At 59.9% G+C, this 17734-nt stretch overlaps 2 protein-coding genes and 1 long non-coding RNA gene across 3 annotated transcripts; all 3 read left to right on the plus strand.

The window, feature by feature from the left end:
- The first annotated feature begins 1670 nt into the window (after positions 1-1670).
- On the plus strand, positions 1671-2937 carry LOC122233591. The gene is made up of 3 exons (XR_006211224.1): positions 1671-1841; positions 1971-2020; positions 2805-2937. It is a non-coding gene; the product is annotated as an uncharacterized LOC122233591 (long non-coding RNA).
- A 108-nt stretch (positions 2938-3045) lies between these two features.
- On the plus strand, positions 3046-3702 carry TEX19 (testis expressed 19; the record flags this gene model as incomplete). Its single annotated transcript, XM_042965476.1, is given in 3 exon segments — positions 3046-3250; positions 3253-3364; positions 3366-3702. Coding segments are annotated over 3 exon segments (645 nt in total), but the record flags the coding sequence as incomplete, so codon positions are not given.
- A 9679-nt stretch (positions 3703-13381) lies between these two features.
- Positions 13382-16803, plus strand: UTS2R (urotensin 2 receptor). The gene is made up of 2 exons (XM_042965688.1): positions 13382-13458; positions 15604-16803. Exon 2 carries the CDS (start codon positions 15679-15681, stop codon positions 16801-16803), a length of 1125 nt encoding a protein of 374 aa, XP_042821622.1. The 5' UTR covers positions 13382-13458; positions 15604-15678.
- Positions 16804-17734: the final 931 nt, after the last annotated feature.

Genomic DNA, 17734 nt, shown 5'->3' on the forward strand with positions numbered 1-17734 from the left:
GTCGATAAAGACGTGTATCAGCAGCAGAAGCGATGCCAGGGCGCTGACGGCTTGCTAGGTTAGCAGACAGGTGAGGATTCGCCAGGAGGGCCGCTCTGGTTCATTAGCCGCCAGCCCGGGAGGGGCCGGAAAGGGGGACGCTGCATCCCTGCAGGTCATGGCAGGTCCCCCCACCCACTCTCCCGAGGCAGCCGCCTGCCCCTCCCACTGACCAAAGGCTCCAACCCCCACCCACAGTACACAGCATGGCTGTTGCCCCCTCCATCAGAGGGGAGAGCAGGAGCAAGTCGATTTGGGGCACACATAGGTGCGTGTGTGCGGTCACGTGTGCGCACACATACATGAGGTGTGTAAGTGTAAATATCAATATATGATAGTGTACGTGTGTATACAATGTGTGCATAGGATGCAATCACATAACCTAATCATGCATAATATGTACACGTGTACAATCATGTACGTACATGTAAAATAATGCAATCGAGGGGGTGACATCCGTCAACTCTGCCCCTTCTATTGGTAAGAAACAAGTCACAGTTTCCACCTTCAATCACAGGGAGGGCATGACTGACCGGGGGTCACCTTGGGGGGTCCACCACATGGTGTGACATGGACACGGGGACTTCTCAAACATCCGAGACAATTTGACTTGCAGCAAAATTCGAGAAACACTGATCCAAGGAACTCTGCTGTCATCTAATGACAGAAGCAGCTTGTGTCTTCTCCTCCAGGCGCTGCCCCGTCCAGGCCCAGCTGCGGATTCGTTCATCAGGGACACTCATCAGATGTCCTGGGGGACGTGCCGGGTGCAGTTGGACACACTGGTTGGAAGTTTGGAAGGGAGGGCTGAATGACCTGATTATTTGCTAAATTACTTAAACAGCCCTGTATCTATACTCTTGTGTTACATTTTTTACAAAAGACACTTAAATACAAAGTTATGAAGCAAAGGACACAAGCAAAAAAGTGAAAGAATAAGGTGAAAATGTAAGAAACTGACATTATGGTCTGGTGAACTAAAGATTCTGACCAAAAAGAGAGAGGGTGCCTGGGGGGCTCAGGCGGTTAAATGTCCCACTTCAGCTCAGGTTATGATCTCACGGTTTATGAGTTCGAGCCCCGCATCGGGCTCTGTTCTGACAGCTCAGAGCCTGGAGCCTGCTTCTCATTCTGTGTGTCCCTCTCTCTCTCTCAAAAATAAATAAACATTAAATAATAATAATACATTTTTTTTAAAAAAGATCTTTTCTCGAGGAAGAGATTGACACATTTGACCTCATCCACAGAGTCTAAACAAAGGGAGATAAACCACAAAAGTGGGAAATGTGTTTCAAATGTAAATAATTGAGAATTGAACATTTTCTGGAATTCATAAAAAACCTTTAATCAAGACACAACTAGAAAAAACCCACTTTAAACCACAGGACAGGACCCGGGGCCGGCAGGTCACCCACGAAGGGACGAGGGCCATCGGAGAAGCGTCCACCTGCCCAGTTCCAGAAACCCTCAGACGGAAAGGACAACGAGAAGAGTTCTATGGGCCAGAGCACACACACGTACACACACGTACACACACGTACACACACGCACACACACACGGAGGCCCGGCGGTGCTGGGGAGGCCAGAGGGGGACAGCCTGCCCCGCCTGGGGGGCTGCACGGGGCTCCTGGGAGGGAGGTGGGTGACTCAGCGGTTTCAGTTGCTGGTGGGCCGAGGCTCCTGGGAGATATGCAGATGAGCCCAGGGCATCATGGGAAAGGGCCCTTTACATTCCCAGGTGCACTGCCTCCCCTCCTTTCTGGGGGGGCGGGGCGCCTGTAGGAGGGAGGTGCCAGGCAGGGTGAGAGCCCCTCGGCCGAGGAGAGGGTCCAGGGGACACGGGCCCGGGGCAGGGGGGGGGGGGGCGAGAGGCTGAGGTGGCTGGGGCTGGTTCCCTGAGTTTCCATCAGGTTCCATCGGATTCTTTCAGCTTCTGTCAGGTCCCATCGGATTCTTTCAGCTTCTGTCAGGTTCCCTCAGGTTCGTTCAGATTCTGTTAGTTTCCCTCAGTGTCCATCAGTTTCCCTCGGGTTCCCCCATGTTTCCTCAGCTTCCATCAGGATCCATCAGGTTCTGTCAGTTTCCCTCAGACCCTGCCAGTTTCCCTCCAGGTTCTGTCAGGTTCTCTCAGCTTCCATCGGTTTCCATCGGTTTCCCTCAGCTTCCAGGCAGGTTCCCTCAGCATCTGGCAGTTTCCATCGGGTTCTGTCCGTTTCTCTCGGGTTTTCTCAGGTTCTTTCGGGTTTCCCCAGATCCCATCAGGTTTCCCCAGCTTCCAGAAGTTTCCCTCAGGTTCCCCCGTGTTCCCTCAGCATCTGGCAGTTCCCATCAGGTTCTGTCTTAGGTTTTCTCAGCTTCTGTCAAACCCCATCAGCTTCTCTCCGTGTCTGTCAGATCCCATCAGGTCCCCTCAGCTTCCCTCGGCACTTTCCCTCAGGTTCCCCCGTGTTCCCTCAGCTTCCCTCGGCTCCCACCAGGTGCTCTGAGTTTCGTCGGCTTCTGGCAGCTTCCCTCGGATCCCATCAGACCCCCTCGGTTTCCCTGAGGTCCTCTCAGGTGCTGCCGGGCAAGGCCGACTGGGGGGTGGGGGGCCGTGGGGGAGGGGCCGTGTGCCCCACAGGCCTTGGGAGCAGCTGCACTGAGCAGGGCGGAGCTGAAAGGGCCAGGTCTCAAGCCGTCGGCCCCCCGCCCCGGCTCCCCCCGTGACCCTCCCAGCTGCCTGCTAGGGGGCACCCGACCTCACTTGCTCTCTCTCCCTTTGCAGCTTCCCAGAGAATAGAGCCATGGCCGGAGCTGAAGAATCTTCCGGAAGGCCAACCTGCCCAACCTCTGCAGGTCTCTGTTGAACTGGGACCCAGCTCGCCCACCCCCACCCCTCCCCAAATACCTGCACAAGAAACCCCTTTCTTTCTCTCCCCCTCCTGATCCTCGCCTTCCTCCTCCTCCTCCTCCTCCTCCTCCTCGTCCTCCCGCCCCTCCCCCCACCCGTGGGCCGGGCCACCTGAAGTGCCCGGCGCGTCCCACCCTCGCTGCCCACCCCGGTGGGAGGCAGGCAGCGTGGCCACGTGCCCCCGGTCAGCGTGCGGTACGGGGACGAGGGCGTGTCCTACCTCCGCGCGTCCTGGACGTATCAGCTTCGACGCGGCGACCAGCTGGGGATTTGCTTCGCTTGCTTCAAGGCTGCCTTCCTGGAGCCCAGAGACTCGCCGGAGGAAGCCGATGGGCCCCACCGAGGCGGGGCCTGAGCAGGGCTGGGGCCCCGGGGATGGGGCTGAGCTGGGGGCAGGGCCAGGGTCACCCCGCCCAGGAGGGGTCTGTGGAGTGGCGGTCGGGCCCCCCCGGGGTCGGAGGAGGAGGGCCCGGACCACCACTTCGCGCCCACCGAGCTGGAGCCTCAGGACGCCGCACCCCTGGGCCTGGGCCCCGAGGACGCTGACTGGACCCAGAGCCTCCCCTGGAGGCTCGGGGGGCCCCCGCCCGCGCACACTGGCCGAGGCCCCCTCCTCCGTGGCAGGGGTTTCTCAGAGTGGACCTGCCCCCGGGGGAGCCCACGGTGTTGGAGCCGGGCACCACGCGGGCCGTGGACCCCGCCGAGGCCCGGGCCGTGGACCCCGCCGAGGCCCGGGCCGAGGCCGAGGCCGAGGCCCGGGTAAGGGACGCGCAGCGCCTCTCCGCGGCGGGCTGCTGCGATGCCGTCTACCTCCGGAAGACGACGCCGGGGTGGGTCCTGCGGAAAGTCCTGGAAAGTCCTGGAAAGTGCTGCTGGAGCCCGATGAGGTGTGGGCGGTGGGACTCCAAGACGCACCCCAGAAGCAGGACCTGCACCGGTGGAAGCGGAGCGTTCTGGAGTCCTCTCCTCCGGGGCAGGACGAGGAGCTGGTCCCTGCGGACACAGCCCTGCTGAAGAGGGGACTCGCCATCCTCTCTTCTTCCCCCTGGGCCAAGGCGGGGGCGAGGGAGGGGGCCCCCGCATCGCCCGGGCCCCCGGCCTCCTCCTGCCACGGGTGGGATCCCGGCACCACCGAGCCCGGGAGCAGCGGGCCCAGTGGGGGGAGCCTGGCTGCCGTGGGAGCCTCGGCCCCGGGGGAGCTGGCCCGCTTCCCGCCCTTCGCCGAGGGCCCCAGAACTGAGGGCCCGAGGCCCAAGTGGCCACCGTCGTCCTGGCCGCCCCCTCCCCGCGACAGCCAGGGGAGCCACCGGCCAAGAATAGGGGGGCCGGTGCCTGGGGACGAAGAATGGGGAGCTGCGTCGGGACTGAGGATCGGGACCGTCTCTGCCTCCGTGGAAGGGACCCAAAAGCCCGTAAGCGGGAGAGAGGTTCTCCTCCGCCAAACGCCACGGAGCCGGGAACGCGACGCCCTGGGCGACGCGCTTCGCGAACGGTTGCAGCCGCGCAGCTTGTGAAGTGGGGTGCAGGGTGCGCGTCTGGACCCCGGCCCCGCCCTTGGCCACACGCAGGGGTGTGTCGAGTGGGACACGCGCGCCCCGGAGCATGCGGAGGTGGGGGCGACGGGGATGCGTGCTTGCCTCCGCCTGGACGGTCTCTGGGGCCCCAGGAGACCCTGTCGGCGGCAGTGGGGACGCTGGTGTGCGCTGGGAGAGGCCTGGTTTCGGATGTTGGCTATTTTATGCGGTTTGACCGTTTACCACCCGTTTCTTTGTGTGTCGTTTGTTAACTAAATAAAGTCAGAAGAGTTTTGCATCAAGCCGTGGGCTGAGTCATCTTTCAGTTAGTCCTTGTTGATTGGCTTTGTCATCTCGGTGCCTTGGATGAGTCCTTGGCAGGTTTCGATCTCCCAGAGTAGGAGACAGAAGTGGGACAGCACAGGGCAGGTGAGTCAAGTTCGGCTCCTGGTAAGAGTTTGGTTCCCTGGTGCTTCTCACGTTATTTATAAACAAACACATGCACACTGAAAATAAAGGGCCGTGTTTGAACAATAATGGCTATGGCAGGGGCAGGGGCCAGCCTCCCAGGGTGCTGCTCCTTCCCAGGAGTCGGGTGCTCTAGCAGACACAGGGCGCCATGGGCAGAGAAGATGCTGTGAAGCAGTCGGTTCTCCTTGGAAATGACTGATCTGGAGGTTTCTGAAGCCCTCTGTTGGTGTCTCTGGGTGACACAGCCTTCCCATGATTCAAGGGTGGGCTGTGACTCTTTCAGTGACACACACAGGTCCACTCCGGAGGGTTTTACTGTGAGTTAGGGTTACCCCTAGCAACTTTGAGGGCAGTCTCCCTCCTGTGTGTGCAGAAGCCAGGCTCCTGGTTAAATCATGAAGGCCTCTGATGCTAATTAAGTGGTGACAAAGCAATCACGCAGCACGAGTTTGCAACACTGCACTTCAACAGCCCTGATAATTTTATGAGCTTAGTGAGTTGGAGTCCGTTGGGACACGTGCCTGGCTCCTCTCCCAAACAAACCCAGCCTGGTCTTGCCTTTGTCCCCTCTCCATCCCTCCAGGTTAAACATTCCATTCATTCATTATTCCAGCCAACCCTTGTTTGGGGCAGCCTCTTTTTGTTTTCCCTCAATGACCAGGCTTCTTTGCAGTACTGGGGGTGCCTGGTCAGGACCAGCAGTCCTCCGGCAGCGCCCAGGCGAGAGCTCCCCTCCATACCAGACTGCCGGCAGTGCCTGAGCACGTCTCACCTGAAAACAGAGAAGACACCGAGTCACCAGGTGATGGCGAAAGCAAAAAAATATGAAATCCCCCCAAAATGAAATATGTAGCTACCATCTGAATGACGTGCCCAGTAGGTAACCATGTAGGTACGTGTTCGTCACAGCACCGTTCACAGTCCAAATGGCCAGATGAAGGGGTGAACAAATGCGGCACGTTCGTGCAACGGAGCGTTATTCACCATAAGAGGAGTGAGGCACCGGCGCACGCCACAGTGTGGACGAACTCCCAGAGCGTCACGCCCAGTGGGGGGAGGCCATGCCGTAGGACTCCACTTACGTGGATGTCTAATAGACAACTGCACAGAGACAGAGCCGATCATGCTTGCCAGGGACCGGGGGAAAGGGGGAAGCGGAGTCATTGCTCAACGGGTGTAGGGTCTCCTTTGGAGACACTGACAATGTTCTAGAACTGGATAGAGGTGACAGTTGCACAATAGTTAATTGCATAATAGGTTATGAGAATTTCACCTCAAACTTAAAAAATCAAATGTCAAAGTCATAGCACATCAGTCCAGAGTAGAGATACCTGTGTGCTCGTCCCAGGGGACCCGTGAAAACAACCCCCACCCCCGAACGCCCCCAGACAGGGCTCCAATGTGAATTATTCTCTCCACTGAAAACAGCTGCATCCGTTCAGGCTGCTAAGGGCACGGCTGGCCCTCACGCTGCCTCAGATCACAGGGCGGATTTTCTCTCTGAATTTGAATCAGCACCACAAACAACTACACTCACTTGCATTCACAGCTCAGGCAGGTCCCTGTGGAGGGTCGTTCCTGTCCGATGTCCAGGCAGCAGTAAAAATTATTTGTTGTTGATCAGAAAACCGAATTTAACTGGGAGCCCTGTATCCTATCAGGCGCCGCTGCACCAGCCCGAGGACAGACCCGCATGTGGCATAGGAACCAGGCCCAGAGCGCAGGACACAGAGGGCGGGGGCCCAAGGGAGGGGCGGTGGACACCGAGCGTTATGCCTCCTGGAGGGGGCCAGCGAGGCCTGGAATCCCTGCAGGTCCCGGAACATCCCCCCACCCCCGGGGCAGCTGCCCATCAGGCGGGGGCCCCATGACCCCAGAGCTGCTGCGTTTCCAAGAGAAGCAGGAGGTCAGGACTGGCCAGCTCTCCTGACGGTTTATGCCAGCAAGACCTCATTGGACACCATTGGGACGTACGTCTGTGTGGCTGACCACAAGCACACTTGCGTCTCTTCCCTCCCCGGAGGGGCCTGCGCCAGTCTGAGCCCTCCCGCCCCAGGGTGTGAGGGGCATCTTTGTGTCGGAGGAGATTTTCTCTGAGGTGGCCTGTGGTCTCCAGCAGCTGGACCCCAGGAGCTTGGAGGAAACACAGCAGAGAAAGACAGAGCGTCTCCAATCCGCCCCTGAGTCTCCTTTGTTGGGGGGCAACGTGGGTGGAGGCGGTGCTTCAGGGAAGGAGACCTGCCCCATCTACAGACAGAAACCCTTTATGTTTCTCAGGATTCTCTAGCACTTTCTGTCTTAGGTAGGAGGACAAATGGTGTCTGAGACTCTCCTCCCCCAACCCCAGGGTAGAGCAGGCGCTCAGGGTCACAGGCTGAGGGCCGGGCTGTAGTCACTGCCAGGACACGAGGAGGGGACGCTGAGTCCAGATGCAGCCTGTCCCCCAGAGGGCCCACGCACTGCATGGAAGGGGGCGCTCCCCTCTGGAGTTTGACCTTCTGACGACTCAGGCCTGGGGGCCTCTGGGCCTTGCTGCTGCAGCTGCTGCCGGGGCACAGCCCATCCTGCACAGGGCAGATATCCAGGTGCCCGGAGCAGGGGACACACGGCCACCTCGGCCTCAGCTGGGACACTGGGGTGGCCTGTCCCATCTCAGTCTCTGTCTTCAGCCTGCTGCCTGGCAGGTCACGCTGCACGGGCCCCTGAGATTTAGCAGAACCTCCTCCTGCCACATCCCAGCAGCCCCACAGCCCAGGTAGCCCCTCGGCCAGGACACCCTCCCGGACCCGCTCCCCTTACCCCCTGGGAGGTTTCTCCTCCCACTGCCAAGAGCCAAATGGTGCCGCCCAGATGCAGGTCCCGGGGCTGGGTGGCCGGCCGTGTGCCTGCTGAGCGCCGCTCTCACCACGCAGACAGAAAACTCCCTGTCGCCAGGGACCACGGCATCACCTGCATCTTCATCACCATCATCATCTAACAGCCCGTGGGTTCTGAGCGCCACCTGCGCACCTGCGTCGTGCAGCACTCACGCGCATGAAGCTCACTGAAAACTCACAGCACTCTGACGAGGCCACTTTCAGCAGCACTTGACAGATGAGGATGTTGAAGCACAGAGAGGTACGGTAACTCCCCCGAGGGCACCCGGCCGACAAGGGAAGGCACCCGATTCCCACTGACACAGCCGGAGTCCGGATCTCCTCGACCACCTCTACGTCTGGCCCGGAGCCCGGCCGGAGTCAGTCTGGTCAGCTGCTGGCCCTTGGGATGGGGTGAGGGGGTCCCTGTAAACTAGCCGGGATGCATGCGGTGGAATACGCCAGAGCCTTTCAGAGGGGTGAAGGAGCTTTTATTTTTCCGATGGAGAGAAAACAGAAGATTGGAAAAGGATGAGTACAGTACGGTCCCATTTATGAACATTTTAAAGCACATTATGAATCGCACACGGGAACTACCTGGCCAAAAAAAAAGCTTGCGAGTTGCTCCAGAGTCGGGGCAGTGGTGCTCTAGGGAGGGGGGGAGAGGGGAGTGAGGGCTATGGATATGTTATTTCCTAAAACAACAATCTGAAACAGATACTGAAAACACAGTCGTTTGATCTAGATGGTGCTCTCAGTTATGTGTTGTCTACTGAGCGAAAGCGAAACTGATGATAGCGGTGGTGATGCTGGTCGTGGCGACGGTGGGACGGTGGCGACGGCGGTGGCAGAGATGGTGGTGCGGATGGCGGAAGCGGTGGTGGCGATAACGGCGATGGCGATGGCGATGGCGGAGGAAGTTCCCGGGAGAGATGTACAGGCACAGGACACCCACCGCTTCGAACTTTGCTGCAGAGGCCCCTCCATTAGTTTTGGGGCTGGGACACCCCACTGCCGCTTTCACGGACGGGGTCGATGGTCCTCAGGAGGGAAGTGGAGCTCCCGAACTTGTTTCGGAGGGAGATGGGAGGAGTAGGGCCGCCGTGCTGAGGGAAAGGACCCTCTGCACACTGCTACGTGCACATTGTCAGGAGTTACGCTCCACGGATGCACGTGGCCTTGGTCAAACTGCTTGCAGGAGAAATCCGGAACCCCTGCAGTTTCTACCCTCACTTGGACGTCAAGTCCCACCTTTGAAGACCCCAGAATGGCTCTCAGGGGCTTTGCAAACAGCCTTTTTACTCAGAACCGAGGTTTTGTAGACCTTAATCGGGCCTAATCCGCAGGTCACCAAGCCTGAGTAGCCCCACTGGGACCGGGGAGGCTGCAGTGTTCAGACCCACGGTACCTCTCCAAGAGGTGGGGACCCACGTACCTTCCCCAGGGGACGAAGGGTCAGGACTGGGAGAAGACATTGTTTCCTGTACTTGAGATTTCTCCCCACTCACCCTGCACCTCAGCTTTCCCAAGCTTGGACATTTTCTTTTAATGTTTATTTATTTTTGAGAGAGAGATTGAGCATGCACACGAGCGGAGGAGAGGCAGAGTGAGAGGGAGACAGAGGATCCAAAATGGGCTCTGCTCTGACAGCAGAGAGCCCGACATGGGGCTCAAATTCACAAACCGCAAGACCACGACCTGAGCCGAAGTCGGACGCTCAACCGACAGAGCCAGCCAGGCGCCCCCACCAAGGACATTTTAAGTCAGGGGAGCACTCTGCACCTGACTCTGCTCTGTGCGAGCTCAAGTGCTTGCTCAGATACGGAGGCTCTCCACTGATTAACAGGGGTCACCCCCAACTGGAGACCTGTGTTTGCCTGAGGTGTTTAGAACCAGGACTGGAAAACGTGCACCTTCTGAAATTGAAAGCAAAGGGCAACATTAGCACCATCACCGAGGGAAGGGTCTTCTGGAAAAGTGCAGTTAGCCACTGACTACAGAGGGGTCCTGGGGAGGCCGTGGGGCAGCCAGGCAGGTACATCCCTGCCGGGACCTTCTGGGGCCAGGTGTCCTCAGCTGTGGGCTGTGCAGGGAGCCCATGGCCCTGCCTGAGTTCCAGGTGGGGATACAGCCTGGCCGTTTCTGCCAAGGTGGGCCTCCTCCCACAGACAGCCTTTGCCTGGCCCTGCCAGGGGTGCACTTCCCCACCCCCTAGTCCTGCCTCCTCCCCTTTATCCTTCTCTGGCCGGTTTGTTTTAAGGGGAAGAAAGGAGACAGTGACACGAATGTGCCTCTTTGACAAGTCTGTGCTGGGGCTGAATGGGGCACCTGTAAAGAAGCCAGATTTCTGTCTATGAAACCTCATTTTCCACAGAATTTAGTAATGCAATTGGAAATGAGTTCTTACAGAAAAATTATTATTTCAAAATATAATGAACCCAAAAAGCAAAGTTAAATTCACATTTATGGGAAGTGAGGGTTTTAGGATTATAATTTATGAGTTAATGGTCCATATAGTGAATCACAGTCATGCAGGGTTACTTTTGCACAGAGCACAATAGATTTGTGGGGCCCCCACAACTCCTGAGGGCAGCAACAGCCCCAAATTCCCATTTCTCGCAGGAGCCCTGGCCCTGTGCCCCTGCCCCTGGCTCTGGACTCAGCAGTGAGCTTCTTGGGTCCAGGCTGAGTCACCACGCAGAAGAGGAAGGTTCTCAGTGTCCCCTACCGACAAGGGGCCGTCCCTGGCCACCAGCACCTTTGGGCCCCTCCCTACCTTCCTCTCCCCATGCCTGGCTCCTGTTGCCCAGCCCCTTCCCCACTGTCTACAGGGTCTGTCCAGCAAGCACGCTGGATGTGCACCTGTCCTTTCCTCGTGGTGCAAATGGAGAGAGGGCCATGGGCTGTGTGGCCTGTGACTCTGCAGGACCAGGAGAGGAGACACAAAGGTGGATCCTGGAAGGGCAGGGAGCTGACCCATGTTTTTGATGATGACTGTCCTTGGTCATCTGTACGTCCCAGTCTGTGGCCCTGAGGGCTCAAGCTTCAGGCTGAGCTGCTCGGCCACCTTGGCAGCTGGCCAAGGGCTGTATCCTGGAGGTTTCTGTGACCAGACACTCTTGGGTTATGGGGGTGTATGGACCAAAGGTGGCAGATAAGCCCCAACATGCTAAGCCCCATCAGACTGAGTCACCTGCCCATGGAGGGAGAGGGTGAGAGTCAGACCCGTCTATGAGTCAGTCCACTTGTCTAAGAGCAGTGAGACTCTCTTGTACTGAGATCCACAGGCTCAGGTCTCCGTCTGCCAGCGAGGACTGGGGAGCAGTGTCCATAGAGTGCCAGGCTCCCTGAGAATGATGGAGCTGTCTGAAAAGACCTGACAAGGAGCGCCTGGGGGGCTCGGTCGGTGAAGCGGCCGACTTCGGCTCGGGTCATGATCTCACGATCCGTGAGTTCGAGCCCCGCGTCGGGCTCTGTGCTGACCGCTCAGAGCCTGGAGCCTGTTTCAGATTCTGTGTCTCCCTCTCTCTCTGCCCCTCCCCTGTTTATGCTCTGTCTCTCTCTGTCTCAAAAATAAATAAACGTTAAAAAAAAAAATTGAAAAGACCTGACAATACGGATGGTTAAGATTTTTCAGCGATAGGGGCGCCTGGGTGGCGCAGTCGGTTAAGCGTCGGACTTCAAGGTCGCGATCTCGCGGTCCGTGAGTTCGAGCCCCGCGTCAGGCTATGGGCTGATGGCTCGGAGCCTGGAGCCTGTTTCCGATTCTGTGTCTCCCTCTCTCTCTGCCCCTCCCCCGTTCATGCTCTGTCTCTCTCTGTCCCAAAAGTAAATAAAAAACGTTGAAAAAAAAATTTAAAAAAAAAAGATTTTTCAGCGATAAAGGAAAGAATAGCATCCACAAAAGGGGTGGGAAATTGTTAAACAAAACAGCTTCCAGAGGGGGCATAGCCAGCGGTCACAGATGAAGGACAGAACGTGGGTCATACACACAATGGAACCTTATTCAGCAGTGAAAAGGAAGTTCAGACACTACACGGATGACCCTTTAGAACATTATAGTAAGGGAAAGAAACCAGACATTGAAGGACAAATTCTGTATGACGGCCCTCACAGGATGTCTCTAGAGGAGTGACACCCATAGAGACATAAGATTCGGGGTGGAGACACTGTTGGATGGGACAGTTCCAGTTTGGGAAAAGGAGAAACTTGGAGATGGTGATGGCTGCACAATGTGAATGTCATTAATGCCACTGGGTCATGGCCTGGTCAGTCTCTCAACACACCCCCACTGTCCCCCTGCAGCTTGCACACAGGTCCAGGGCCTGATTGACAACCAAGAGTCCCAGGAGCTCAGGGAAACTGAGGGGAGCAGGCACAGAGGGGCGAGGCGTCTGTTTCACTCAGGGTGAGCCCTGCTCAGACTCCCACTTGGGCTGCCGGCCACTGACGGCGACCTGTGGTCCTTGGCCCTAGTGTTCCAGCTCCTGCCTTTTCCCACCCGGGGAGGCGCCCCCTAACCCCGTCTGCCTCTCCCCTCGACACCCCCTCCCGCCTCCTCACCTCTCTCCCAGCGGGAAGGATCCCACTTGTGCTGGACTCTTCTCTAGCCAACACCGCCACGCCCCCTGCCATGCCCCCTCCCTCCAGCACCACCCCCACACTGCCCCCTTTGGTCCAGCACTGCCCCCGCACCTCCCCCTCCCTCCAGCACCGCCCCCCGCACCGCCCCCTCCCTCCAGCACCGCCCCCCCGCACTGCCCCCTCCCTCCAGCACCGCCCCTCCCGCACCGCCCCCTTTCCTCCAGCACCGCCCCCTCCCTCCAGCACCGCCCCCCGCACCTCTCCCTCCCTCCAGCACCGCCTCCATTCCTCCAGCACCGCCCTCCATTCCTCCAGCACCGCCCCCCGCACCGCCCCCCATTCCTCCAGCACCGCCCCCCTCACCGCCCCCTCCCTCCAGCACCGCCCCCCGCACCGCCTCCATTCCTCCAGCACCGCCCTCCATTCCTCCAGCACCGCCCCCCGCACCGCCTCCATTCCTCCAGCACCGCCCCCAGCACCACCCCCTCCCCCAGCACCGCCCTCCATTCCTCCAGCACCGCCCCCCGAACCGCCTCCATTCCTCCAGCACCGACCCCCGCACCTCCCTCTCCCCCCAGCACCTCCCCCCCCCGCTCCGCCCCCATTCCTCCAGCACCGCCCCCCGAACCGCCCCCATTCCTCCAGCACCGCCCCCAGCACCGCCCCCTCCCCAGCGCCGCCCCCCATTCCTCCAGCACCGCCCCCTCCCCCAGCACCGCCCCCCATTCCTCCAGCACCGCCCCCCATTCCTCCAGCACCGCCCCCCGCACCGCCCCTCCCCCCAGCACCGCCCCCCAGCACCGCCCCCCCAGCACCGCCCCCCCATGCCTCCAGCACCGCCCCCTCCCTCCAGCACCGCCCCCACGCCCCCAAGCGCCCCCAGCCGCGTCCCCTCCTTCCAGCGCCCCCCTCGGCCCCGGGTTATTAATACCCGCGCGGCGCATTCTCAGCTGGCGGCGGGGCAGGTGGCGGCGACGACCCGGGTCCGGGTCCGGACGCGAGTGCGGCTTTCCCGGTGGGACCTGGGGGCGGGCGCCCCTCCGCCGACCCGGGAACTTGGGGACGTGCTCGGTGACCCAGGACTCGGGACGGACCCCACGCTTGGTAAGTGAGGAGCAGGACACCAGCGCGAGTGCGCGGCCGGGGCTGGGGGCGTGGGGCTGTCAGGGAGCAGGACGGGCGTCCAGGCAAAGGGGCGTCCGGGTGTCGGGGCGCCCTCCCGCCGGCCCCGCGGTGCCTGGCATGGGCTGCTTGCGGGCTGTGAGCGCAAGGCCCTCTTGGAAGCGGCAGGATCTGGGCGGGCGGAGGGGGGGCGGGCTTCACATCCCTCCTGGTGGTCCCTCCCTCAAGGCCTGCAGCCCTCAGCAGGGGGGGGTACAGGGGCACCCTGGCCGGGCACCTGACCGGAGGCTGGGCCGGTCCTCAGAGCACGCGGGGCTCTGGTCACTCAGGGTGGGACAGTCCAGACTCACCGTTGTTATTACCGCCACTGGACGTGCAGAGGGAGAACGCCTGAAGCCATTAGTATCCCTGGACACCCGGACGTGGGGTGACACAGACCCCGCCCCCTGCAGTTAAGTATCCCACGTTTTTTGGGGGGGGGGCGGTTCTTCTTCTTGTGAGGATAATCTTCGTCCAGGAAGCACAGGTCTTAAGTACATGTGTCTGTGCCCATGCGTGTGACCACCACCCAGATCAGGGCATAGCCTGCTTCAGTCCCACCACCCGAGGACTCCCCAGTGCCCCCACCAGTTGACAGAGTAGGTAACCACTACTCTGACCTCCATTGTCACAGAGCATCTTGCCGGTGCGTGAACGTCCCGCAAGGGCCCCACACAGCTGTGTTTTCTGTCTGGTTTCCTTCGCTCAACGTAGCATGGGCGACTTTCCTCCAAGTTACCGCCTCGGGCGGCAACCCCACCCACTTCACTGCTGCAGAGCACTTCTAGGGAGATGTCAGTCTGTTGGTCCACGCTTCTACGTATGGAAGTTTGGGCTGTTTCCAGCTCTTGGGTATCAGAAATAAGCTGCTGCCAACGTTCTCACGCTTGTCTCTTTGTGGAGAATTGCACTTACTTCTCTCGGGGGCAGACCCAGGCTCAGGAAGAGGACGTGTCCCGCTTTGCTGACGGTGCCACGTTGCTTTCCAAAGGGGCTGCACCATTTCACGCTCCCGCCGGCTCCTCCGTCAGCCCAGACACCTGTATCTGTTTTCGGATCGTAGCCATTAGGTTGGGCGCACCGTGGTTTTGAACTCTGCTTCCCTGACGACTGATGATGTTGAGCATTTCTTCATGTGCTTCTGGGCCATTTGGATACTTCTTTTGAAAAGTTCCTGTTCAAATCTTTTTTTTCCCCCTCCAATTGAGTCCTTAGTCTGTGTCTATTTAGTTCTTTCATATATTTGGGTTACTAGTTCTTTGTCTTCTGAAAGTCTTTTCCTACTTCACGATTTAATTTACATTTTTACTCTCAGCGAAGTCGCTGGTTTTAATGAAGTCCACCTGCCTGGTCTCCTGTTTTATTTCAAGTGTTTTCTGTTCTTTTTTGAGAAATCTTTGCCTGCCCGTGGTCACGCAGGTATTCTGCATTTCTTCCAGAAGCTAGCTAGCTTGGTTGATTTAACCTATTATACACAGGTCCACAATCCACCTTGAATTATTTTGTGAATGGCATGAGGTAGGAATCAAGGCTCACTTCCCCCCTGTGGATAAAGAGAGATTACAGGTGCTTCCCCCTGTTCACCAGGGGGAATATTTTCCTGGTTTAACTTTTAAAATCAGTGAATATTACTTTAGTAATCTAAACACATTTTTTTGAAGTGTCCAGGAGAAAACAGTTGGGAGAAAGGACTCTGTGAATAGCACAGCCCTCGGCCTGGGGAGGACTCCCGGCTCCACCCACTGCGGCCCCCACCCCCTGGGGCTGCCCTGCGGTGTTCTGGTTTGCAGAAAAGACCAGTCAACCCCACAGGCCTTTGGACTTGCTCTGAGGCTGGGCTGGGGGTGCTGCGGAGGCGTGCACTAGGGACAGCTGGTCTGGGTGGTTCTCTGGGCCCCCTGGAAAGCTGGGGAAAATGAGGCAGAGCCGTAGGGCTCTGAACAGAGAGTCCCCAAAGGGGCATCGGGAGACGATGAGCCTTGTCCCTCTGCAGGCCCCTGAGCCAGGTGGGGACTGTGCCCTCACACAGCCTCCCGGGAGCGTGGTGGTTGCCTCAGCTGCATCTTTAATGAGCATCTTCTCCCACAGAGCACGCTTGTTGCCCACAGATGCCCCCTCCCCGTCCAAAGGAGCAGCACGCCCCCGCACGGAGCCCCGCGTGAGATGGCGCTGAGCCCCGCGCCCGTGAGCGGTTTCCCCGAGCCGTCTGCTGCCCCCAACGCATCCCTCAACCGCTCGTGGGCCAGCCCCACAGAGCCCAGCTCCCTGGAGGACCTGGTGGCCACGGGTGCCATCGGGGCAGTGCTGTCGGCCATGGGCGTGGTGGGCGTGGCCGGCAACGTGTACACGCTGGTGGTCATGTGCCGCGTCCTGCACACCTCAGCCTCCATGTCTGTGTATGTCGTCAACCTGGCGCTGGCCGACCTCCTCTACCTGCTCAGCATCCCCTTCATCGTGGCCACCTACGTCACCAAGGAGTGGCACTTTGGCGACGTGGGCTGCCGAGTTCTCTTCAGCCTGGACTTCCTGACCATGCACGCCAGCATCTTCACCCTGACCGTCATGAGCAGCGAGCGCTACGCCGCGGTGCTGAGGCCGCTGGACACGGTGCAGCGCTCCAAGGGTTACCGCAAGGTGCTCGCCCTGGGCACGTGGCTGCTGGCGCTGCTGCTGGCGCTGCCCATGATGCTGGCCATCCGGCTGGTCCACAGGGGCCACAAGAGCCTCTGCCTCCCGGTGTGGGGCCCGCGTGCCCACCGCGCCTACCTGACCCTGCTCTTCGGCACGAGCATCGTGGGGCCCGGCACGGTCATCGGGCTGCTGTACGTGCGCCTGGCCCGGGCCTACTGGCTGTCCCAGCGGGCCTCCTTCACGCAGACGCGGCGGCTGCCCAACCCCAAGGTGCTCTACCTCATCCTGGGCATCGTGCTGCTCTTCTGGGCCTGCTTCCTGCCCTTCTGGCTGTGGCAGCTCCTCGCCCAGTACCGCGGGGCCCAGACGCTGACGCCGCGCACTGCGCGCATCGTCAACTACCTGACCACCTGCCTCACCTATGGCAACAGCTGCGTCAACCCCTTCCTCTACACGCTGCTCACCAAGAACTACCGCGAGTACCGCCGGCGCTCGCTCCGCGCCAGGAGTGGCCGCGGGCCCGCCGGCGCCGGCCACTCCCTGCCGTGCCGGGTCCGCTTCCAGCGCGGCTCCGGCCACTCGCTGTCCTCCAGCAGCCAGCAGGCCACCGAGACCATCACCCTGTTTCCGGCGGCCTCTAGAGCGGTCTGCGCCTGAGCGCCCCGGGGCCCCACGTGAGCACCGGGGTCGAGAGGTGGGGGGAGGCTTGAGTCCTGCAGGGAAGGGCCCCAGAATGCAGTCTGCCCCCTGGAGCCCCTCCTCGGCCCCCACTGTCCCCCATCACTTAGTCTTCATCCAGAAAGTTCCCTGCTCTCCCTTCTGCATGGCTCAGTTCAGCATCAGCAGCCCAGCCATCTTCCTGGTACCCAGACCATCTAGGAGGGTCTGTGGGAGGGTCAGAGGGGTCCGTCAGGCCCGGAACCAGCTTCTGAAGGCCGTGGCCCACAGAGTTTTCACCACCCACAGCAGTAGACACAGTGAGTGCCCGGCCAGGGCCTGCTGGGACCCGTGGCAGGCACATTCCTCTCCTGGCTGCGGTGCGGTCCCTGTGGCGCCGCTGTTCTGTGACCCATCCCTGTCCCCGACCTTCGCAGCTCCCGCGTGGCTCCATTCCGCACAGTGTCAGCACTGGGACGATAAACCCCGCGCTCTGCACCCCTGTCCCGGCCTGGCAGCGGGGATGGGCTGTGGAGGGGTGGGAAGCCTCTTCAGGATGCCTCCCACAGCACGGGGCGGGGCCTGTCGGTCTGCTTGGGGGGGACGCACATCTTCCTTTGCAGGGGCCTGGTCCAGCTGCCCTGACGTGGTGGGCACGTGCCACCCAGCCTGCCACAGGGTAGGAAAAGACAGCCCCACGTTGCTCGGGGAGGAGGGGGCAGCTGGGGGATGGCATTCCAGGGCAGGAACTGCTGGGGGTTCAGATCACACCCCTTTGCAGCATGGGAGTTTATCTCATGCCTCCTGCGTGCCGTGTCTGAGCTAGGCCTTCTGGGGACACTGAGGCCACCAGGCTCTGTCCACAGAGAGCCCGCAGGGAAGGGTTCTAGACCTGTCCCCACCCCTCGCAGCCTCTACACGCTACCCTGTG

Source organism: Panthera tigris, chromosome E1 (assembly GCF_018350195.1).
Source record: "Panthera tigris isolate Pti1 chromosome E1, P.tigris_Pti1_mat1.1, whole genome shotgun sequence".
Lineage (NCBI taxonomy): Eukaryota > Metazoa > Chordata > Mammalia > Carnivora > Felidae > Panthera > Panthera tigris.

Excerpts from the sequence above, each read along its gene's own strand:
- UTS2R (XM_042965688.1), top strand. The coding sequence starts at position 15,679 with ATGGCGCTGAGCCCCGCGCCCGTGAGCGGTTTCCCCGAGCCGTCTGCT.